This window comes from Mustelus asterias, chromosome 10, assembly GCF_964213995.1.
Source record: "Mustelus asterias chromosome 10, sMusAst1.hap1.1, whole genome shotgun sequence".
Classification (NCBI taxonomy): Eukaryota; Metazoa; Chordata; class Chondrichthyes; order Carcharhiniformes; family Triakidae; genus Mustelus; species Mustelus asterias.
Window position 1 is genome coordinate 101,438,297 of NC_135810.1, and position 25,201 is coordinate 101,463,497.

General features: G+C 43.4%; 1 protein-coding gene across 1 annotated transcript in view; it reads left to right on the top strand.

Moving 5' to 3' along the window:
• The window catches only part of LOC144499468 (serine/threonine-protein kinase Nek5-like), a 40,501-nt gene that overhangs the window by 14,191 nt on the left and 1,109 nt on the right, over positions 1 to 25,201 (top strand). The window contains exons 6-15 of the mRNA XM_078221456.1: positions 541 to 611; positions 4,329 to 4,415; positions 4,865 to 4,919; positions 9,697 to 9,897; positions 10,638 to 10,722; positions 11,890 to 12,014; positions 14,106 to 14,290; positions 16,086 to 16,164; positions 16,266 to 16,376; positions 21,794 to 21,877. Coding sequence (XP_078077582.1) covers positions 541 to 611; positions 4,329 to 4,415; positions 4,865 to 4,919; positions 9,697 to 9,897; positions 10,638 to 10,722; positions 11,890 to 12,014; positions 14,106 to 14,290; positions 16,086 to 16,164; positions 16,266 to 16,376; positions 21,794 to 21,877 — 1,083 coding nt within the window. The remainder of the gene's footprint in view (positions 1 to 540; positions 612 to 4,328; positions 4,416 to 4,864; positions 4,920 to 9,696; positions 9,898 to 10,637; positions 10,723 to 11,889; positions 12,015 to 14,105; positions 14,291 to 16,085; positions 16,165 to 16,265; positions 16,377 to 21,793; positions 21,878 to 25,201) is intronic.

The following is a 25,201-nucleotide window of genomic DNA, read 5'->3' on the forward strand; positions in this document are numbered from 1 at the left end:
CCTGTTCGGGTACACTGAGGGAGAATTTAGCATGGCCAATGCACCTAACCAGCACGCCTTTCTGACTGTGGGAGGAAACCGGAGCCCCCGGAGGAAACCCACGCAGACACGGGGAGAATGTGCAAACTCCGCACAGACAGCGACCCAAGCCAGGAATCGAACCCAGGTGCCTACCTCTGTGCGGCAGCAGTGCTAACCACTGTGCCACAAAATGGTCCAAGGGATTGTTTGTCTGACTTTTCATTCCTCCTTTTGGTAGAATGTCTAACTTCTGATCAATGTCTCTTGGCCTCACCACTTCATAGAATTCCAATGAACCGAGCTGCAGTTTATGTTCCTTTCTTTATAGTAATATGGATGAATTATATTGGCTTGCATATAAATGTTATGTATTCTTGTTAAATAATTTTATAGATGTCTGCGTTAAATGAAATAGAATTAAACAATAGCTCCAAACATTGAAAGCATTAACAAAAGGAGCTGTGGTTGTCATGGGAACTTATGTTTAGCATTGTGAATAAAATATATTTCTATCCACAGAACATTTTTCTTTGTAATAAAGGAGTGGCTGTAAAACTTGGAGATTTTGGAATAGCACGCATGTTGAACAAGTAAGTTTCCATTAACTAAAACTGTTATAGCACCGGTTTTAATGTTTTCTACCGCAAAGATAGAAAGAGTGCGTTATATATTAAACTGATAGAGTTTGGAAAAGTTAGGATTACTCCTGGAAACAGAAAAGATTAAGAGATGACCCAGGAGGTCCAGAGGGGCAATTTCTTTCACACAGAGGGTGGTGAATGTCTGGAACAGGCTGCTAGAGGCAGTCGTAGAGGCGGGTGCAATTTTGTCTTTAAAAAGCATTTAGACTGGTATAGATGGATTGGTATAGAGGGATATGGGCCAAACGCAGGTAATTGGGACTAGCTTCGGGATTTTAAAAAAAAGGGCGGCATGGACAAGTTGGGCCGAAGGGCCTGTTTCCATGCTGTAAACCTCTATGACTCTATGAGAGGTTTTCAGGATGGGTTTGATGTTTTGATTTACAAGTATATTCTCTGCGCTGAGTAGATCAATAGCAAAAATTATCATTGGTAAAAGATCCAGAAGAGAGATGAGGAGTTGTCAGGATCTGGAACACAACGTGAAAAGGTGGCAGAAGCTGATTCTGTAAATAATTTCACAAGTACACTATTTTCATTTCCATTTTAGGTGACAGTTTTTCCGCTTTAAGTCTGGCTTAACTTCCGGAATGAATTGTTGGAATTTCATTCCACCAACACCCACTCTGCCCCCCTCCCACCCCCTGGGGTGGGGTGGGCATTTGAATGGGCAGCAGGGTGTGAAGAGAGGATCCTGCAGCTATTTTGAACTCCCTCTCCCCCCCATCCCTCGATCAAGCCCCAGACGGGAAGGGTGGAATTGAGATCCTCACATAGCCATTTAGGGTCACTTAAAGGGTCCATCCAGCCAGTGGTGAGCAGGCGACTTGCCAACTGGGGAGGCCACCCAGCAATTCCTCTTGCTATGGGTGGGCTCTCTCACTGAGAATAGGCATTGGGAAGAGGGAGCCACACATTGAGAAGGGGGAAGCCGCCCCATGTTCTTGCTGACAACCAACGCCCCCCCCCCCCCCCGCCCCCGCCCCTCAGCCCAGTCCTGGCCAGCAACTTCCTCCTCGCGACTCCCACACTGACCTGTCTGGGGATCAGTGACTGATCCTTCCTGTGGGCCCGAGTGTAATACTGGCAGTGGCCATTGTTCCCGATGGCACTGGAGCTGCCAGCTCTCAGAGGTAGGTTTCCACTTAACTGGGGCCTTAGTCAAGTGGGAGGCCGGACGCCATCCAGGGAAGTGCCCGATTAGCTCAGAATAGCATCATGCCTCCTGGAAGAGACAACATGAATTATCACCTGTTCTCTAACCAGTGGGCAATAACCCTGGCGCGTTCATTAAATTCCACCCACGGTCGGTTAAACAGGGATTCAATTTTGTGCTTTTAAAACAAGTGGCTCATAATAAGCTCTTCATGCATCATAATTTTTAATAACAAGAAAACGTTGCTAAGCTACAGACATTCATTTTTACTTGTTGCCTAGCTACATTTTAGGATATTCCGTTGCAAACTCCAGTAATCTGTATTATTACTCCCTAATGTTCTAATTTTAATTTGTCACTATCTAACCAGATAAAATCATTGCTGGAAAATTAACTGTACAAAAATATCATGTACAGTTTCTGCAAATATTGGGCTAGATTTTACAGGGTGCTGTGCTCCCCAGGCCCCCTGTATAATGTCAGGGGATAATACCTAAAATGGAAATGAAAATAGTGTACTTGTGAAATTATTTACAGAATCAGCTTCTGCCACCTTTTCACGTTGTGTTCCAGATCCTGACAACTCCTCATCTCTCCTCTGGATCTTTTACCAATGATAATTTCTGCTATTGATCTACTCAGCACAGAGAATATACTCGTAAATCAAAACATCAAATCCATCCTGAAAACCTCTCATAGAGTCATAGAGGTTTACAGCATGGAAACAGGCCCTTCAGCCCAACTTGTCAACTTGTCAGGGGGTTTAATGTCAGGGGAGCTCGCTCATTATCCCAAAGACTGCCCCACAGCAATTTAATTCTGAGAGTGGTGTCCAGAGCTTTGAGGTGAGATTTGCACCCTTTTCTTGGGAGGAAGTCTCGTCCAAGGCAGCTGGCGGCCAATGGGATGGTTGACAACTCTGTAGTCCCAGCAACGTCACTTGGGAGTGGTGACCACCGCTCAAACTACAGGCAGTTCCATGTATATTGGGGCCCAGGTGAGTGAGGAACTGGGGATCTCAACGAGGGGCACTGGGAGGCCAGGATCAAGGGGTCACGTGGAGCATTGTGGAGAAGATGGTGCCTCCAATGGGACCTGGAAACCTGCACAGGAGTTTTCCACCCCTTTGCACCAACCAGTGCTTCCCTCATGGCGTGAACCTCCACCAGCTCCACCATTCCCCTCAAACACAAACCCCCAACCTTGACAGCAACCCCCTCCCTGGGTTCCCCATTCCGCCCCATTTACCTTTCTCCCGCCGCTTTAGCATTGAGTCCTGGGAAAGGCCTAGGTATAGTAACTTTTAAGGGGCGTCTGGACAAATACATGAATAGGATGGGAATAGAGGGATACGGTCCCCGGAAGGGTAGGGGGTTTTAGTTCAGTTGGGCAGCATGGTTGGTGCAGGCGTGGTGGACCAAAGGGCCTGTTCCTGTGCTGTAATTTTCTTTGTTCTTTACAGTACCAGCAGTGGCTCTGACTCCCAGTGACATTGCCAGTACTGGAGAGTTGTCGGTCTCTGATTAAAGGTGGGATTTCCACCCTGGACTGGGTGATTTGATGGGCAGGCCTATTGTTGTTCAGTAGATGCCTGTTTGGGGCTAAGTCCCATCAGGCTTCTCTAACATTGCCATGGTAAGGACCAGTTTTCTGATCAGTGGATGTGCTCCTCCCTCACCCCGCCCCGCCCCCTCCCAAACTACTGACCCATCAGCTTCAAATATGAACTTCCATCCTAAATCTCACCAATCCTTTTTTGTTTCCTCAATCAGCTTTCCAATGAGCTTTGACATAGTTCACATGACTGTATAATGGGCATGTTCTTAAGAGCTTACTCACAGAAAATGATGCAAACTTACATAACAATCAGTAAAAAGTTCCAATTTCGCCTTTCGTTATTGTTACAAACACAATGTTTACTTCCAGCTACATTGGACCAGAAGGATCTGAAATTATTTCATGTCCTTTTCTTGGAGAGTAACTATTAAGAATGTAAATCTGAGCCAGCTAGCGGCTTGTCATTATTCAAAAATACTGTATATTCTTTCAAGCAGTTAAATTGTTTAAGTTTATTTATCCATGTCACAAGTAGGCTTACATTAACACTGCAATGAAGTTACTGTGAAAATCCCCTCGTCGCCACACTCTGGCACCTGTTCAGAGAGAATTTAGCATGGCCAATGCACCTAACCAGCATGTCTTTTGGACTGTGGGAGGAAACCAGAGCACTCGGAAGAAACCTACACAGACAAGGAGGGAACGTGCAAACTCCACACAGATAGTGACCCAAGCTGGGAATCGAACCCGGGTTCATAGTGCTGTGGGGTAGCAGTGCTAACCACTCTGTCACTGTAAATCACTAACTACCTTCACACTTTACTCTTAAGAGACATGTGGTTTTATGTTAAAATGCAAATCGGAGCTCAAAATAATTTGAAAAGATGTTACGTTGACTATTTTGCGTCTTATTTTTACTTTTAGTTTTCTTTTCAATTCTACTCTTTTCCTAGTACCATGGAGTTAGCAGATACACGTATAGGCACACCGTACTATTTATCCCCTGAGATATGTGCGAATCGACCATACAATAACAAAACGTAAGTGTAAATGGTGTTATCAACAACAACTTACATTTATGTAGCGCTGTAACGAAAACTGCATTTTGTTGTCTAATTTTGTTTGATTCTCATTCGCTTAAACCCAGTCACTCAAGATCTAAAAAATAGATGGCTATGCAGCTTTATCAATTATAGGCTGAAGAGAGAAGTAACTCAAACTTAAAGAATGTTGTGTCTTATTGTACACATCTGACATTGAAATGTAAACGCTCAGATAGTCCTGATAACTCATTTCTGAAGTAGAAAAAGGAAATTTTGGTTAAAAGGTGTATATAAGTCAGGCTATGTGTAAATCTTTGTAATAATTGATAACTATGCTGAAACTTTAAGGAAGTGGATCGAATCACAACTATTTTTGCCTCAAATTTTCTTTTGTATATATAAACTCTTGCCTTCATATACATGTAATCATTTTTGTTCTTTTTTAGTGATATTTGGTCTCTTGGATGTGTCCTCTATGAGTTAGCCAGTCTGAATCATCCAGTAAGTACAGTAATTGTCAGATGTAACTTAAGAGCAACTTAGTGACGAGAACACAAGCATACATCATAAATTCAAGCATGTGTGTATTGATATATGCAAATTTATGCAACGTATCTGGACATACTCGAGTGATGCTCTCCTATCTTTGGCAAGGAAACTACTTCAAATAATTTCACTTTACGCAGATTGTACAAGTGACATATAATTGGACATCCTCTGATATTTGTTCACAGGTATACAGCATATTTACAAGTTTATATGCTTCAGAGTGAATTTCTGCACAAGTTCTTTGCTATTTCTCCATAACTTTGGAAAAGTTGTGTAAACCTTGAAAAACAGTATAAATAGTTTTGGCGACTGAACTGGGGAACCCCACAGATGTTTGCCCCACGTTGTATCAAGCATGGCATACGTGCTGACGCAAAGATGTTCCAGATGTTGGCTTAACCAGAGTGTTATTTTTCTACCACTTTTTTAATCTAATCTTTTACATTTACCTATTTGTGCATCATGTACTGGATAAGGTCACGGATTTGCAATGATGAACCATCTCTAATGTGTGTCTTGACTTGCCACACAATGGCTCAGCCTGCCCTAATGTATACTATTTGTATGATGTTATCAGCATGATTGCAATACTTTGCAGTTTAAAACTGATTTGCTTCCTAACCTGCACGACAGGCAAATGACATTCTAGAAGCAAATATGTGAGGCTGAAACAATCTGATGGTTTCATGTATGTTTGCTTTGGGTAAGATATCTGGTCACCCTATTATATAAAATATATTATTGAATTAGAAAGAGTGCAGAAAAGATTTACTAGAAAGCTACTGGGATTTGATGGTTTGAGTTATAAGCAGAGGTTGGATAGACTGGGACTTTTTTCCCTGCAGTGTAGGAGACTCAGGGGTGATCTTATAGAGGTCTATACAATAATAAGGGGCCCAGATCAGCTAGATAGTCAACATCTTTTCCCAAAGTTAGGGGAGCCTAAAACTAGAGGGCATAGGTTTAAGGTGAGAGGGGAGAGATACAAAAGGGTCCAGAGGGGCAATTCTTTCACACAGAGGGTGGTGAGTGTCTGGAATGAGCTGCCAGAGGTAGTAGTAGAGAACGGGTACAATTTTGTCTTTTAAAAAGTATTTAGACAGTTACATGGGTAAGATGGGTATAGAGGGATATGGGCCAAATGTGGGCAATTGGGACTATCTTAGTGGGTGAAAAAATGGGCAGCACGGACAAGTTAAGCCGAAGGGCCTGTTTCTGTGCTGTAAACCTCTTTGACTCTTTGACTCCAAATGGCAGAGTGCAGTGGGTAGGTTATGGGCGGTGACAACATCCTGGCTGTAATGTGGAAGACTTTTGCACCAAAGCTAACCACACCTTTAACCAAGCCGTTCTAGTACAGCTATAATGCTAGTAGTTTTACCGGGCCTGTCCCCTCCACAAAAATCAGGACAAATGCAATCTGGCCAAATACCACCCCATCAGTCAACACTCAATTATCAGCAAATTTGATAGAAGGTGTCATTGACAGTGCAATCAAACAACACTTATAGAGCATTACCCTGTTCAATGATGCTCACTATGGTTTCCGCCAGGACCACTGAGCTCCAAACCTCGTTATAGCTTTGGTCTAAATGTGGGCAAAAAGAGCTAAATTCCAGAGGTGAGCATCAAGGTAGCATTTGAATGAATGTAGCATCAGGGATCCCCTATAAAACTGACGTCAATGGGAATCACGGGGAAAACTCTCCACTAATTAAGAGTCAGACCCAGCATGAAGGAAGATGCTTGTGGTTGTTGAAGGCCAATCATCACAGCCCCAGGATAACGTTGTTTCTCAGGGCAGTGATCTAGGCACAACCATTTTGAGTTGCTTCATCAATGACCTCATTCCAATATGAAGCCAGAAATGGGGATGTCCACTGATGATTTCATGGTGTTCATCCATTCGCAATTCCTCAATGCTGAAGCAATCGTACGTTCTAATATGCAGCAACCACCGGCACGGTGGCACAGTGGTTAGCACTGCCGCCTCACCACGCCAGGGACCCGAGTTCAATTCCCGGCTTGGGTCACTGTCTGTGTGGAGTTTGCACATTCTCCTTGTGTCTGCGTGGGTTTCCTCCGGGTGCTCTGGTTTGCTCCCACAGTCCAAAGATGTGCGACTTAGGTTGATTGGCCATGCTAAATTGCCCCTTAGTGTCAAGGCGACTAGAAAGGTAAATAAGTGGGGCTACGGGGATAGGAACTGGGTGGGATTGTGGTTGGTGCAGACTCGATGGGCCATATGGTCTCCTGTAGGGTTTCTATGTAAGACCTGGACAACACCAAACTTGTGGCAATAACATTCGTGGTGCCAGGCAAAGAAAATTTAACCACCTCTCTTTGACTTTGAATAACATAACCATTGCTGGACACACAATCAACATTAACCTGGGAGTCACCGTTGACCAGAAACTTAATTATTCTCGCCCTATAAGTAATGTGGCTACAAGAGCGGCACGGTAGCACAGTGGTTAGCACTGCTGCTTCACAGCTCCAGGGACCTGGGTTCGATTCCCGGCTTGGGTCACTGTCTGTGTGGAGTTTGCACATTCTCCTCGTGTCTGCGTGGGTTTCCTCCGGGTGCTCCGGTTTCCTCCCACAGTCCAAAGATGTGAGGGTTAGGTTGATTGGCCATGCTAAAATTGCCCCTTAGTGTCCTGGGATGCGTAGATTAGAGGGATTAGCGGGTAAAATATGTAGGGGTATGGGGGTAGGGCCTGGGTGGGATTGTGGTCGGTGCAGACTCGATGGGCCCAATGGCCTCTTTCTGTACTGTAGGGTTTCTATGATTTCTATGAAGAGCAGGTCAGAGGCTGGGTGAGTGACTCACTTTCTCACCACCCAAAGTCTTTCTGCCACCTAAAGGTACAACCAAGAGTGTGATGGAATACTGTCCACTTGGCTGAATAAGTGCAGCGCCAACAACATTCATGAAGCTTGACACAATCCTGGACAAAGCAGCCCACTGGAACAACACCTTATCCACCACCTTAAACATTCACTTCCTCCACCTCTGGTGCACCATGACAGCATTGTGTACCATCTGTAAGATGTATTGCAGCAACTCATGTAGGCTTCTTCAAAAGCTCCTCCCACACCTACAGCCTCTAGCCTCTTGAAGAACAAGAGCATCAGGAGCAGGGGAACAGAACCACCTGCAAATACCCCTCCCAACTCCCAAACCCATCCTGATTGAGAAATATTTGGCATTCTTTCAAAGTTAAAGTTAAAGTTTATTTATTAGTCACAAGTCGGCTTACATTGACACTGCAATGAATTTACTGTGAAAATCCCCTAGTCGCCACACTCCAGCACCTTTCTGGGTACACTGAGGTAGAATTTAGCATGGCCAATGCACCTAACTTGCACATCTTTCAGACTGTGGGGGGAAACCAGGGCACCCGAAGGAAACCCACGCAGACACGGGGAGAATGTGCAAACTCCACACAGACAGTGACCCAAGCCGGGAATCGAACCGGGGTCCCTGGTGCTGTGAGGCAGCAGTGCTAACCATTGTGCCACCATGCCGCCCTCATTGCTGGATCAAAATCCTGGAATTCTATATGTAACGGCACTGTGGGAGTACCTTCCCCACATGGATTGCAGTGATTCAAAGAGGTGACTCACCACCACCTTCTCTGTAATTAAGAACTGGGTATTTATGCCGGTCTTGCCACAGGCACCTTTAAACCCAGAAACAAATAAAACAAAACTCAAGAATGCAGATTATACCCACATCCTGTGAATGGATAAAAGAAAGCCTGATTTGGATCTCACAGCTCTGAGCTCAAATTCTGTACTAGAAAATACGGAGCTGAGCTTTCTTAGCCCAGTGAACAACAGATTTACCGCTGGGTTCTACTTTGTTGTTGGCATGTTTATTCTCACTAAAACCCTAGGGCTTAATTTCTCAGACGAACTGGAAGTCCTGTTGCCCCAGGGCCAAAGTTGGGAGGAGATCCTGCTCCCGAGGGCAGTTGATGCGGTCAATTAAGAGGCCTCCGTGGCCCTCTCCCAAGAGCTGCAGCCCAATAAAAAGATCCAATGGAGATAGCTAGTACGAAGGAGATGGCGTCTCAAATGACTGCAAAGGGTGGGAAGTGGTCGTTAATTGGACCATTATCCACTTGACGTGCAGCCACACTGCTGAGCTTCCTGGGGCTGGCTTCCCTCGCCATGCTTTACCCCACCATATTGCCAATCCGCTAACCCCATCTCCAAATGGCTTGGAAAATTCAGCTCTTTCTTTTTCTTCATTAATTGTGGTTTTTAGCCATTTGTTTATTGGTTCAGGGATGTCACTGGCTGAGCCAGCATTTTATTGCCCATTCCTAATTGCCCTTGAACTAGTCCATTTTACAGACACCCATATTGCTGTGGATCTGGAGTCACATGTAGGGCGGCAAATTTCCTTCCCTGGTGAACCAGATGGGTTTTTACGACAGTCGACAATGGTTTAGTGGCTATCATTAGACTTTTATTGTCACCATTGGCCATGGTGGGATTCGAACCCCGTCCTCAGAGCATTACCCTGGCTCTCTGGATTGCTAGTCCAATGACAATACCACTATGCCACCACTCCCATGGAGTTGTAAGATGGACTAAAAGTAGACTTGATCTAAGAAGGAAAATAAATAATAGCTCCAACAAACTTGGAAAATTGGTGTTATTTGTCCCTTTATCACTTTATTCTGAGAATGATTTCAGTAACTGTTTTTTATTCCAGTTTGAAGGCAATAATTTGCATCAGTTAGTGGTGAGGATCTGTAAAGGTCGCTATGCTCCAATAAGCCCCAGATACACCTACGACTTGAGGATCTTATCGGCCCAGTTGTTCAAAGTGAACCCTCGTGATCGGCCATCTATCAATTCCATTTTGAAAAAGAAGTTCTTGGAAAAGCGTATTAGAAAATACCTAAGCCCTGAGGTATATTTTTATTATTTTAAATTTTATTTGGTGTATAAATTCATTTCAGTATTAAGTTTAATCTCATTTAAAATTTAATCTCACTTTATTAAGTGAATGATATTATCCACATGAAGTGAGATAGCATACATCGCATTTTATTGGAAGATATATTAACCATGTGGCCAAGTGTTCCTGTCCACATCTCATGAATAATTGATTTGAGAGTAGAACTTGCTGTAAAAATTGAAAGACTTAATCATAAAATGCTTCCTGTGAGAGGAATATTTTATTAATTCGTGGGACATGGGCATCGCTGGCTGGACAGCATTTATTGCCCATCCCTAGTTGCCCTTGTTCAGAGGGCAGTTGAGAGTCAACCACGTTGCCGTGGGTCTGGAGTCACATGTCGGTCAGGCCAAGTAAGGACGGCAGATTTCCTTCCTTGAAGGACATTAGTGAACTAGATGAGATTTTCCAACAATTGACAATGGTTTAACGATCATCAGTAGATTCTTAATTCCAGATTTTTTTCATTGAATCCAAATTCCACCATCTGCTGTGGGGTACCCAGAACATTAGCTGAGTTTCTGGATTAATAGTCTTGCGATAATACCACTAGGCCATCAACCCCCTCTATAATAGAATTAATATCACAGTGAGTGAAATCTTGTTCTTGGTCATCATGATTTTGGTCATATTTTCTGGCTGGATAATAAGCAAAATTTGCTGTCTTTGTCTATTTCTAAAAATAACTGCAGCTAATAAAGGAAGAATTTAGCCACACGGTCATTCATAGGAAGAAGTCACCTGCATCAAGACCTACAGCAGCCACCTCACAACAAGGTAGAACAAAGTTGATCTTAATGTTAATTATGGGGGCTCTAGGGATGAACAAATGCCCCATCATTGTCTCTGTTAAATGAAGTGAAAATTCAATGGAGGTCATTTTGACTCGTGCAGCAGTTGATGATGATAGCAGATCAATTCCCCATCTTACATCTCTCCTGCTCTGATTTCCATTAATTTTCAGGAACGAAGCTGTAAAATTGAATTGATCTCAATTATACCTTCAATTGCAATGTATTTATTAAAAAAAAAACATTTCCTCGACCATTCGTGTATTTTTCAGCATTTTTAAGTCTTTATCTCTCCCTTCCTCTCGTGATTTCTTGGGAACACGCACACACCAGAGTAAACAAATGGCCTCCACGTGGGCTTCTTTCATAAGGCTATAAGATATAGGAGCAGAATGAGTCCATTGAGTCTGCTCCATCATTAAATCATGGCTGATAAGTTTCCCAACCCCATTCTCCTGCCTTTTGTCAGTAACCTTTGATCCCCTTGCCAGTCAAGAACCTGTCCATTTCAGCCTTAAAGACACTCAATGACCTGGCCTCCACAGCCTTCTGTGGCAAAAAGTTCCACAGATTCACCAGCCTCTGGCTGAAAAAATTCCTCCTCATCTCGGTTCTAAAGGGCTGTCCCTCTACTCTGAGGCTGTGCCCTTGGACCCTAGACTCTCCTACTAATGGAAACATCTTCCCCACGTCCATGCTATCAATGTTGCTCTTGAACAGCTAAGAGGACAGAGAGAAAAATAGGCCACCTTTCTGTTTTTCGAGAGCAACTGACCTCAACTTAGTAATAACCCCTTTAAATGCTGCCATGCCTAATATCGTTAACTCTGGTGAGCTGCTGACACTATGCTGTGCCCTAATTACTATGCACTGCTGTGCATTGGAGCTGGTTGTTATATAATGTCCTTTTAGAACACAACTTACTTCGCCATTTAATTAACAGTAAACTAACATATCTGCAGCTTCAGATCTTTTGAAAACCTGTTCTCCAGATTGATTTTGTTAGGAAAGCTTTTCCTTGGTGCTTTTTTTTTTACAAAACTAAGAATTGATGTATTAAAATTGACAGTAAATAACTAGATATATGCCAGTCATTTGGGAATTTTTTATTTTTGCTAATTTGTTTTTTTTTATTGTGGTCTTTACTTGCAAGCTCCAAAGGTACAGAAAGCTAAATGTGAGGTGAAACGGCCACCAAGGCCACAGATGAATAAAAAGCATTCGCCAGCTCATTCTGAATGGAAACCGTTAGCAGTGGTCAACAGGCCGAGTTTCAAGGTGCGACATGAAAGACATGCCTGTACTGACTTACTCTAATACTGAGTGCATTAATTATCAGAAACTGTCACATTCTCAGGTAGACTGTGTGGAATGAAGGCTGTATGGGGTGGAATTATACATCTGCTGCTTAGAATCTGTATCTGTTTTTCCTGGTTTCAGACAGGTCTTATTTGAGCCTTTTCTTTCTCCCCCGCAACCTGCCTCTGTGTCAGTATTTGCTCATGCGTTGTGTGAGCTTTGCTCAGTTTTTTTATTCATTTCTGGGACATGGCTGGCCAGCATTTATTGCCCATCCTGAGTTGTCCTTGAACTGAGTGGCTTGTTAGGCAGTTGAGAGTCAACCACATTGCTGTGGCTCTGGAGACACATGTAGGCGAGACCGGATAAGGACAGCAGATTTCCTTCCCTAAAGGACATTAGTGAACCAGATAGGTTTTTTCCGACAAGTAATAATGGTTTCAGGGTCACCAGTAGATTCTTAATTCCGGATATTTTAGTGATTTGCTCTCTTGTTCCTGGGTCAGAAAATTGTGAAGTCAAGCGCCACTCTTTCAGGCCATGAGTATCTTAGCTGAGCTAATGTTCCAGTGCAGTGCTGCTGGGGGTCTGTTTGGTCAGATCTATTGTCTTTTGGCTGAGATATTAAACCAAGGACATCGCTGACTGCTGCTGGTGAACTCAAGAAACAGAGAAAGGAATTGCAATTATATAGTGTCTTTTACAACCTCATACTTGCCATGGAGGGAGTGCAGCAAAGGTTCACCAGACTAATTCCTGGGAAGGCGATATTATTCTATGGGGAGAAATTAAGGTGACTTGACCTATATTCTCTAGAATATGGAAGAATGAGAGGGGGTCTCATTGTCAAAATTCTTAAAGGACTAGGCAAGGTAGATGCAGAAAGGATGTTCCCCCTGCCAAGGGAGCCGTCTAAAACCAGGGGACATGATCACAGAGAAAGGGGCAAGCCATTTACAACTAAGATGAGAAGGAACTTCTTCAATCAGAGGTGAATATTTGGAATTCTCTTCCCCAGAGAGGTGTTGAAGCTCAATCATTGAGTACATTGAAGACAAAGTTCGATAGGGCAGCACGGTGGCACAGTGGTTAGCACTGCTGCCTCATAGAGCCAGGGACCTGGGTTTGATTCCCAGCTTGGGTCACTGTCTGTGTGGAGTCTGTATGTTCTCCCCATGTCTGCGTGGGTTTCCTCTGGGTGCTCCGATTTCCTCCCACAGTTCGATAGACGTGCTGGTTAGGTGCATTGGCCATGCTAAATTCTCCCTCAGTGTACCCGAACAGGTGCCGGAGTGCGGCAACTAAGGGATTTTCACAGTAACTTCATCGCAGTGTTAACATAAGCCTACTTGTGACACTAAATAATAACTTTTCGATTTCTAGGCACTAATGACATCAATGGATATGGTAATAGTGGAGGAACATGATGTTGAAGTAAATGATAAGCTATGATCGTATTGAATGGCAGAGCAGGCTCGAGGGGCTGAATGGCCTATTCCTGCAGATAAGTTCCTGCGTTCCTCAGGATATCATAAAAATGCTTTACAGCTGATGAAGTATTTTTGAATTGTAGACACTGTTATAATGTCGGAAATGTTAGCTGGATGTTGCATATCCACGCCACTACTTGAAGAGGAGGAGATTCTCCCATTGTCCTGGTTATCATTCCATATTAAACAAACATCATCAGATCATTCATCTCAATGCAGTGTATGGATCATGGTGGATGTAAAATGGTCACCACAACTGAGTGCAAGTCACTACACTTCAACTAATTAATTGTATACAAAGTGCATTTTCTTCAGTCATTCAAAATTGTGAATAGTTGGTAGGACTTCCAAAGCGAGACTTTGCTATATATTCGCTAAAGGAGACCCATACTGCTTTCCATCATATTAAAGCAATACCTCAACCATAGCCTGTTTGAGCTGGAAGTTGAACAAAATATATGTACTGCCTTTCAGAAATTCAATGTTATTTATTCTATTTCAGCTATGTTCAGATCTGAGCCGAGGATACAAATTAAAACCCATAATAACAGTTTCCAATGTTATAAAATATTTCCTCTAGCAATTTAACCATCTATCACCGATAAAGCCACCAGCTTTCAAGATGGAAGGGCGATACGAACACTATCATGGTTATCTAGATCACATAGAGAGAAGATCAATTGACCACACAACTCCATCTGCGCCTTATTATAACTACCTGATTGAAGATTACAGACAGAAGATGAATCATGATCCAATCCAGTGGTAAACCTTTGTATTTGGGTCCAACTGTATTGCAAAATATGAGGTTTTTTTCATCAGTAAGACTGAACAGCATTTTGGAGACAGGTGTTTCTTATGTGGCATGGCAGCACAGTGGTTAGCACTGCAGCCTCAAAGGGCCAGGGACCCGGGTTCAATACCAGCCTTGGGTCACTGTCTGTGTGGAGTTTGCACGTTCTCCCTGTGTCCGTCTGGGTTTCCTCCGGGTGCTCTGGTTTCCTGCCACAGTCCAAAGGTGTGCGGGGTTAGGTGAATTGGCTATGCTAAATTGCCCCTTAGTGTCCAAAGATGTTTAGGTTAGATGGATTAGCGGGGCAAACGTGTGGGGTTAAGGGGATAGGGTGGGGGTAAGATACTCTGTCCCGAGTCGGTGCAGACTCGATGGGCTGAATGGTCTCCTTGAGCATTGTAGGGATTCTATGATGATTTTTTTTATGTTTTAGAAGCCAACTGATTACTGGAATCCATTAGTAAATGTTTTGATCATCATTTTCAGCAGATTCCTAACCATTCAATGAGCAGTTAACCAATACTTTCTCAAAACAACTGCGCTTGCTCCACTGATAAATGATAGGGAGAAAGCTGCCATTAGACCGTTAGAATGCGACCAAATATTTGCCTCACAGTTTTACTTCCCTGCCTTTGGCAAACAAGTAAATCTGTCAATGGGGGATTATAAGCTTAAGAACCAGGAGCAGGAGTGGGCAATTTAGCCCCTCGAGCCTGCTCCGCCATTTAATACCATCATGGCTGGTCTCATCTGGGCCTCAACTCCACTTTCCTGTCTGTTCATCATAGCCTTTTAACTCCTTACTAATTAAAAATCTGTCTATTTCCTCCTTAAACTTACTTGGTGTCCCAGCATCCCATGTTTTGAGGTAGTAAATTCCACAGATTTAAGACCCTTTGAGAGAAGTAATTTCTCCACATTTCTGTTTTAAATCTCCTGCTCCAGTCCTAAAACTATGGCCTCTTGTTCTAGATTGCCCCACAAGAGGAAATATCCTCTCCACCTCTATTTTGTCAATCCCCCTTATCATCTTGTACACCTCAATTAGATCTCCTCTCATTCTCCTAAACTCCAGGGGGTATAGGCCTAAACTGCCCAATCTCTCTTTGTGAGACAAGCCCCTATGATGGGCAAGAAGGTGTGCTCAACTGTTCGATGAAGTTGTGACCTGGCAGTTTGACATATATTAGATATAGTAAGAAGTCTCACAACACCCCAGGTTAAAGTCCAGCAGGTTTATTTGGAAGCACAAGCTTTCGGAGCGCCGCTCCTTCATCAGGTGAGTGATTCCAAATAAACCTGTTGGACTTTAACCTGGTGTTGTGAGACTTCTTACTGTATTTACCTCAGTCCAACGCCAGCATCTCTACCTCATATATTAGATATAACGCTAATTTCTGAGATCGGTTTTGTTCACTGAAATAATATACATCTTATACGATAGTGAGTTTTAAGGGGCGTCTGGACAAATACATGAATAGGATGGGAATGGAGGGATATGGTCTCCAGAAGGGTAGGGGGTTTTAGTTCAGTCGGGCAGCATGGTCGGTGCAGGCTTGGAGGGCCGAAGGGCCTGTTCCTGTGCTGTAATTTTCTTTGTTCTTTTCTTTGTTCTTTATAACAAAATAGATGTTTCACGGTTTAATTTGATTAACAGTGAAATGAAGATAATAGTACTTAATTGAGGTCAGAGGGAGCACTTAACAGAATGAAAGCCAGTAGCACAGAAAACGTTGGCAAATAATCATTGGATTATATCTGTTTCAGGCCATACGCTGTGCATGAAGAATACATGCAGAGAAAATTGGAAGCACATCAGTATAAAATTAAAGTAGAAAAACAGTTGGTAAGTGACTGCATTGAAAATTTTACCACAGTGAAGTCGCTTTTCATGCTTCTTAATGAAAATAATTTTTATCATCTGGACTTGTTACATGTATTCCACAGGGAATACGTCCTCGTTCATCAGACCCTTATGAACATCAACTTCAGAATTCAGATGGACAGGCTAAACAATGTTCTGAGCAACAAGCTAAGGAAAAAGCAGCAAAGGATGAGGTAAATTGCTTGTTAGTTTAAAATATTTTTTACTTTAGCTAAAGAGAGAGTGTCACGCAGAAGATTTTTTAAAAAATGTTCTTTCATGAGATGTGAGCATCACTGATTTGGCCAGCATTTATTGCCCATCCCTAATTTCCCTTCAGAAAGTGGTGGTGAACTGCCTTCTGGGACTGCTGCAGTCTATCGTTGTGCTGTTGGGAAAAGTTTTCCAGGTTTTTGACTTTTTCACTGATGCGCTGGGCTCCTCCATTATTGAGGACGGAGGTCTTTTTGGAGCCTCTTCCTCCAGTTAGCTATTTAATTGTTCACAATCATTCATGTTTGGATGTCATGATGTGTGGAGTTTGCACATCATGTACATAGACTGTCTGTGTGGAGTTTGCACATTCTCCTCGTGTCTGCGTGGGTTTCCTCCGGGTGCTCCGGTTTCCTCCCACACTCCAAAGATGTGCGGGTTAGGTTGATTGACCGTGCTAAAAAAATTGCCCCTTAGTGTCCTGAGATGCGTAGGTTAGAGGGGTTAGCGGGTAAGTATGTAGGGAAATGGGGGTAGGGCCTGGGTGGGATTGTGGTCGGTGCAGACTCGATGGGCCAAATGGCCTCTCTCTGCACTGTAGGGTTTCTATGATTCTATGATGATGTGGAGATGCCGGCGTTGGACTGGGGTGGGCACAGTAAGAAGTCTCACAACACCAGGTAAAAGTACAACAGGTTTATTTGGAATCACGAGCTTTCGGAGCGCTGCTCCTTCACCAGGTGAGTGATGAAGGAGCAGCGCTCCGAAAGCTTGTGATTCCAAATAAACCTGTTGGACTTTAACCTGATGTTGTGCGACTTCTTACCATGATTGGATGTGGCAGGACTGCAGAGTTTAGATCTGATCCATTGGTTGTGGTGTCACTCAGTTCTGTCTATGTTGCTTATGCTGTTTGCATGTAAATAGTCTTGTCTTGATGCTTCACCAGATTGACACCTCATTTTTAAGTATTCCTGGCGCTACTCCTGGCATGCTCTCCTGTACTCCTCGTTGAATCAGGGTTGATCCCCTGGCTTGATGGTGACACCGACAGCACCCCTATTCTCACACATTGCTCAATGCATTATATCCCCATCACTTAACTACCAATAATTTCTTTTTATGAAGATTCATACCTAACATTCATGGCTTCACCTGACAGCCTTAGCATCTCACAGCTTCCACACATTGGCAGCTATTATCCAGGCTTGGACTGACAAGTGGCAAGTAACATTCGTGCCACACAAGTGCCAGGCATTGACTATCTCCAACAAGAGAGGATCTAACCATCGCCCCTTGGCATTCAATGGCACTACCATTGCTGAATCCTCCCTATAAAGATCCTGGGAGTTACCATTGACCAGAAACTGAATTGGACTAGTCATATAAATAGTGTAGCTACCAGAGAATGTCGAAGGCTAGGAATTCTGCAGCGAGTGACTCACTTCTTGACCCCCCTGAAACCTGTCCACCATCCACAAGTCACTTGCATAAATGAGTGCAGCTCCAATGACACTCAAGAAGCTCAACACCATCCAGGACAAAGCAGCCCGCTTGATTGCTATCCCTTCCACAAACATTCAATCCCTCCACCAATGACAAATAGTGGGTCCATCTAAAAGAGCGTCTACAGGAACTTACCAAGGTTCCTTAGGCAGCACCTTCCAAACACACGACCACTGCCATCTAGGACAAAAGCAGTAGATGCTTGGGAACTGCCAGAAGGCAGTTCACCACCACCTTCTTAAGCAAAATTAGGGATAGGCAATAAATGCTGGCTAAATCAGTGATGCTCACATCTCATGAAAGAACATTTTTTAAAAATCCTCTGGTTCCCCTCCAAGTCAATCACCATCCTGACTTGGAAATATATCACCATTCCTTCACTGTTGCTGAGTCAAATCCTGGAATTCTCTTCCTAACAGCACTGTGAGTGTACCGACACCACAGAGACTTCAGCGGTTCAAGAAGGCAACTCACCATCACCTTCTGAAGGGCAACTAGGGCTGGGTAATAAATGCTGGCCTAGCCAGCAACGTCTGCATCCCATAAAACATATTTTATAAAATTAACCTATGACCAAAACACATTGCACCCCATTCACTGACACACTTACCTGTCTATCGCAGGGCAAGTTGGCGCATAACCAATGGCTTGATGCCAGGGCAGGAAATGAGGTGGCAAAGGTCAGCTCATCAGAGGGTGAAATCACACATGAGTTCTATGGAGGAGTCAGAGGACTTTGCTGGGAACAGTCTGCAGGAGGAGGCTGATAGGTGGACAAATCAAAATGATTGGCCCAGTGGCAGGCCTCCCAGAAAGCCTATGGGTCAGTATCAAGGAGCATGGAGGTAAATAAGTAGCCTCACAACTCCCACGACTTGCCTGGGCTTGCAAAGTCTCACTGTGCTGGTTTGAGACAATTCACACCTCTTTAACCTGTGCTTAAGCCACTCTCCACTCACATTGACTGCCCCTGTAAAGACTTGATTACCTGTCTCCCGTGCCAAGATGATGCAAACTGAATGTGGCCTTTTAGGGTGAAAGCTGCTCCAGTTCTTCCTCCAAGCCCACCTGCAGTCCACCCTAGGGGAAGTCAGAAGCACTGCAGCCACTGGAGTTGGAGAACTCATGATTGGCCATGATAAAATTGCCCCTTAGTTTCCTGAGATGTGTAGGTTAGAGGGATTAGTGGATAGAATATGTAGGGACATGGTGGTAGGGCCTGGGTGGGATTGTGGTCGGTGCAGACTCGATGGGCCGAATGGCCTTTTTCTATGATTCTATGAACTGGAGCAGAAAAAGGCACATGGAAAACAAGGGCACCAAGGGAATGAACGGAGATAATTAGTTGACCTTTCTGCAGTATGGAATGCTTTGATTTATGAGTGTTGGTTTTATTTTCACGTCGTGGCCAAGTGGACACTGTGATGCTCATTAACAGAGACAAGGAAAAGCCTGGGGCTGTTAGTGAATGGGTCATTTACTGTTATAGGAGTAAAATGAGCCAATCACGGGCAGTACAGTCAGAAAGAGGCTGTGTGCTGCCTCCTCTGTTCCCCCTCTTCCCCTTCTCCCCTCCTTTACCTCTACCTCTTCCTTCTCAGTTGGTCACTGCTGACAAGGGCTATTCCCTCATGGCATTGAGGTTGTGCAGCATGCAGGTGACCACCACAATTTGTACTGCAGGGCCCCTCCAGAATGACCCAGGCAGCAGAAATATTGTTCAATAGCATCCCAGTTGTCTGCTCTGTCACATTTCCTGTCACTGCATGTCTTTTGTTAAGCGCAGACTTCCCTCCCATGTGTAGGTTGTGCACCAGGGTTATGAGCTGTGTCATCAAAGGATATATATCTCGTAGCTTAGTAGCCACCCCACCCTTGGTTTTGTCATGGTGGCTGAAATGTAAGTGGCACAGTGGGCAGTCACAGAATGAAGGCACCATGACCATTAGGTGACCGGGAATTGACCTGGCTCATTCACTGCCTGTGAATGGAGTCCGCCTGAATCATAAGTTTTGCATCTTGAATTTGACTAGGATAAGCATGAGATGCATCACTTCAGGTATGTTTCAAATGACCCATTAGGGAGCTTTTATCAAACAAAGTTTATTTAAGAATATAGTTGGAGGTTGAGGGAGTGGAATCCTGTTCGCTTGTGGTGCATCTCACAGCAGCCATGTGGCATCCTCACAGAGACATGCGTGCAGACGACAGCATGCAGCACCATGGGGATATCTGCAATCCTTGTGTACTCATTCCACTGGTTTCTCTCTGGCAAGAGAGAATGAAAAGTAGTCAGCTCATTTGAAATAGAGAATGTCAGTGATCTCCCTTATGCAACTGTCAGATGTTACAAAGATTGCCTGCTTAAGCCTGGAATGAACTAGTTGTCTAAACGTTCATAGCCACAGTTACCTTCACAGATACTGGCAATGCCTTTCTCATCTTATTCTGAGGTTTCAGTGACACAGTGACTGCAGTCGGTGCCCAGATGTTAGTGAAGATCTCCTCACTGAAGAGAAGATGGCTGATGCACTTGCTGAGGCTCATTGTAGGACTTTATGCCCCCTGGACACTCAGAGAATATGGCCTGCTGCTGAGATCCCATCTCCCTTTCCTCCTCCTCCCTCTTCCAGCAGCTTATCCTGCTCTGTGTCACCTCTGCATATTCTCCTTGTCATGCTGAAGGGCATGGGATAAGGAAACTACAGCATCTGTAAATGTGTGCAATGTGTTCATGAATCCCCATTTTCAACATTTTGATTATGTAGTGTTATGGTTCAGGTTAGAAACTCCAAAGTGTTGAATGGAGTCCGCCTGAATCATAAGTTTTGCATCTTGAATTTGACTAGGATAAGCATGAGATGCTTCACTTCAGGTATGTTTCAAATGACCCATTAGGGAGCTTTTATCAAACAAAGTTTATTTAAGAATATAGTTAACATGTATGCAAAGAAAATTAGCAATAACTTCTAACAATTACAAACAAAAACAAAACAACCACAATAATGTATAACCTTTAATAAATATAAATAGGGTGTCCCAATCAAACCAACCTCCATAAACAAAAGACCCTTTTCACAGGTTTAACATAGCGCAGACTAATGCTCACGTGATACTGGGATTAAGGCCGTTAGTTGAATTCTGCAGTCAAATGCTTTTGAGACTCAGAACAGTTTGAAGACAAGACAGCTTCCCAAAACACCAGAGGGACTCTGGTCCACCCCCCAACAGCAGCAGGTTTTCACCCTTCAAGACCTTGTCTTCAGCTACCAACAGAATTTTCAAAACAACAGAGAGGGAAAACACTTCTTTTTTAGCTTGCTGTCCCTTCTAAAACTAAAAACTCAAACCTGCAGCTCCAAACTGAAATTGAAAATGAAATTCCTGCACCTGACTTGCCCACATTGTTTTTTCTCCTTCCAACAATGACATCATCTAAGGCTGTGAGCATGATTTTTTAAAAACTCTTAAAGGTACACTAACATCACAGTAGTCAAACTCAAAATTTGTGTAAAAACGTAACCGTTAAATTTAAATGGGACAGCCCTAGAATTCCTGACACCACATGCTAAACTTTATTTCTCCCAATACGATTTGGAGACCAGAGTTACCATCAATCGACCTAAGACCACATAGAGGATATGTTCTTCTTCTTACCATGGCCTCTCCTCCATGCATGGTAAGTTAGACCCGTCCTGAATGAAACTTGAATTCAGTAATAATGCTACGCATTTCAAAGGTTTGAAATCATTTTACTTCATTTACATTTTCCAGGGAGGGCCCGATAAATTATACAGAAGCGGGTTTGCTATGTGATGCCCACAAAACCTGAATTTTTACCATTAACTTTGAAGATATATAAATATAAAAATATTTATTTTTTATTTCTTAGGAATATTGCCAGCAACTGAAGGAAATAAGGCAACAGTATCATAACGAGGTTAAAGAAATTAAAGGAAAAATAGAAGTAAAGGAGGTAAGAACACAGAAATGAAACTATTTGAACAATTGCAACATTGGCTTGGCCACTTCTAAATAGTGGAGGGATGATAATCAATCATAGAACACTGGTTCAATGACATAAATTGAAATACCAATGTAGTGTCACACAGAATAAAAAGATGTATGTTGGTGCCTGTAAACCCAGTCGCATCATGGATTCTCATTAAAGTAATTTTGTTTCCTGCCTTTAAGCATGGTTAGGCTCCAATTATTGAACTTCCCAATTTAATTCAATTTAATTAATGAGCTGCTCTCTCAAACTTTTTTCTAGATTTCTATTTTCACCTCCGGATGCACATGGTTATTCACACCAAAATCTAAGACAATATAAAGAGTGTAAAGGAAGAATTGGCAGGGGGATTGCCAAGGAGAATGCACCAGGGAACAGTTAATTGCCAAACTTGGCAGTTTCAATCAGCGCTTTCTTCTCATGCAGTATAAATTGTTGTTCCTTTTACTACTGGCATTCTTGCAAATCTAACCTGAGGAGTGTAAAATGAAAAGGTTCAATGGCATGTCTATTTTTTTCTGCAATAGAACATAGAACAGTACAGCACAGTACAGGCCCTTCGGCCCTCGATGTTGTGCCGAGCTTTGTCCAAAACCAAGATCAAGCTATATCACTCCCTATCATCCTGGTGTGCTCCATGTGCCCATCCAATAACCGCTTGAAAGTCCCTAAAGTGTCCGACTCCACTATCACAGCAGGCAGTCCATTCCACACCCCAACCACTCTCTGAGTAAAGAACCTACCTCGGACATCCCTCCTATATCTCCCACCATGAACCTTATAGTTATGCCCCCTAGTAACAGCTACATCCACCCAAGGAAATAGTCTCTGAACGTCCACTCTATCTATCCCCCTCATCATCTTATAAACCTCTATTTAAGTCGCCTCTCATCATTCTCCACTCTAAAGAGAAAAGCCCTAGCTCCCTCAACCTTTCCTCATAAGACCTACCCTCCAAACCAGGCAGCATCCTGGTAAATCTCCTTTGCACTCTTTCCAATGCTTCCACATCCTTCTTATAGTGAGGTGACCAGAACTGCACACAATATTCCAGATGTGGTCTCACCGAGGTCCTGTACAGTTGCAGCATAACCCCACGGTTCTTAAACTCAAACCCCCTGTAAATAAACGCTAACACACTATAGGCCTTCTTCACGGCTCTATCCACTTGAGTGGCAACCTTCAGAGATCTGTGGATATGAACCCCAAGATCTCTCTATTCCTCCACATTCCTCAGAACCCTGCCGTTGACCCTGTAATCCGCATTCAAATTTGTCCTACCAAAATGAATCACCTCGCACTTATCAGGGTTAAACTCCAACTGCCATTTTTCGGCCCAGCTCTGCATCCTATCAATGTCTCTTTGCAGCCTACAACAGCCCTCCACCTCATCCTCTACTCCACCAATCTTGGTGTCATCAGCCCTCTCCTCCAAGTCATTGATAAAAATCACAAAAAGCAGAGGACCCAGCACTGATCCCTGTGGTACACTGCTGGTAACTGGTCTCCAGTCTGAAAATTTTCCATCCACCACCACCCTCTGTCTTCTATGAGGTAGCCAGTTACGTATCCAATCGGCCAAATTTCCCTCTATCCCACACCTCCTTACTTTCTTCATGAGCCGACCATGGGGAACCTTATCAAATGCCTTACTAAAATCCATGTATATGACATCAACTGCTCTATCTTCATCTACACACTTAGTTACCTCCTCAAAGAATTCAATCAAATTTGTGAGGCAAGACTTACCCTTCACGAATCCGTGTTGACTATCCCGGATTAAGCTGCATCTTTCCAAATGGTCATAAATCCTATCTCTCAGGACCTTTTCCATTAACTTACCGACCACCGAAGTAAGACTAACTGGCCTATAATTACCAGGGTCATTCCTATTTCCTTTCTTGAACAGAGGAACAACATTCGCCACTCTCCAGTCCTCTGGCACTATCCCTGTGGACAGTGAGGACCCAAAGATCAAAACCAAAGGCTCTGCAATCTCATTCCTTGCCTCCCAAAGAATCCTAGGATATATCCCATCTGGCCCAGGGGACTTATCGACCCTCAGGTTTTTCAAAATTGCTAATACATCTTCCCTCAGAACATCTACCTCCTCCAGCCTATCAGCCTGTATCACACTCTCATCCTCAAAAACATGGCCCCTCTCCTTGGTGAACATTGAAGAAAAGTATTCATTCATCGCCTCTCCTATCTCTTCTGACTCCATGCAACAAGTTCCCACTACTGTCCTTGACCGGCCCTAACCTCACCCTGGTCATTCTTTTATTTCTCACATAAGAGTAAAAAGCCTCGGGGTTTTCCTTGATCTGACCCGCCAAGGACTTCTCATGCCCCCTCCTAGCTCTCCTAAGCCCTTTTTTTAGCTCATTCCTTGCTACCTTGTAACCCTCACGCGACCCAACTGAACCTTGTTTTCTCATCCCTACATACGCTTCGTTTTTCCTCTTGACAAGACATTCAACCTCTTTTGTGAACCATGGTTCCCTCACTCAGCCATTTCCTCCCTGCCTGACAGGGACATACTTATCAAGGACACGCAGTATTTGTTCCTTGAACAAGCTCCACTTTTCATTTGTGCCTTTCCCTGACAGTTTCTGTTCCCATCTTATGCTCCCTAATTCTTGCCTAATCGCGTCATAATTATCCCTCCCCCAATTATAAACCTTGCCCTGCCGTATGGCTCTATCCCTCTCCATTGCAATAATGAAAGACACCGAATTGTGGCCACTATCTCCAAAGTGCTCTCCCACAACCAAATCTAACACTTGGCCCACTTCATTACCCAGTACCAAATCCAATACTCAAGTTCAATGCCAAAAATGCTGCAAAAGTGACCAAAGTTAATCTAATTCTTTATAGCCTGTTGTACATACTATCCAGCTCCCACATCAACCCCAAGCACATCCCCATGCAGATATAAAACATGTTCTCATTTTAATGCTCTTTGCAAACCAGTCCTATTAAACAAAATATTGCTTATTCATCTGCTTCCTTAGAGCACCTCTGTGAACTGCTTTGGGATGTTTGAATTGTTATTTCAATTTAAACTTTACATTAACTTAGAACATAAGAACATGTGAATATGAGAAAGAGGAATGAGAGTAAGCTATTTGAGACTGATCCACCATTCAATAAGATTATGTGCAAATTTTCTACCTCAACTCCACATATCCTTTAACTCCCTCAGTAACCAAAGTTTTATTTTATTTTGGAGACAATAATAATTGGAGTTTCAATGAAAGAATAATTTCATAAATGTAGAAGAAGATA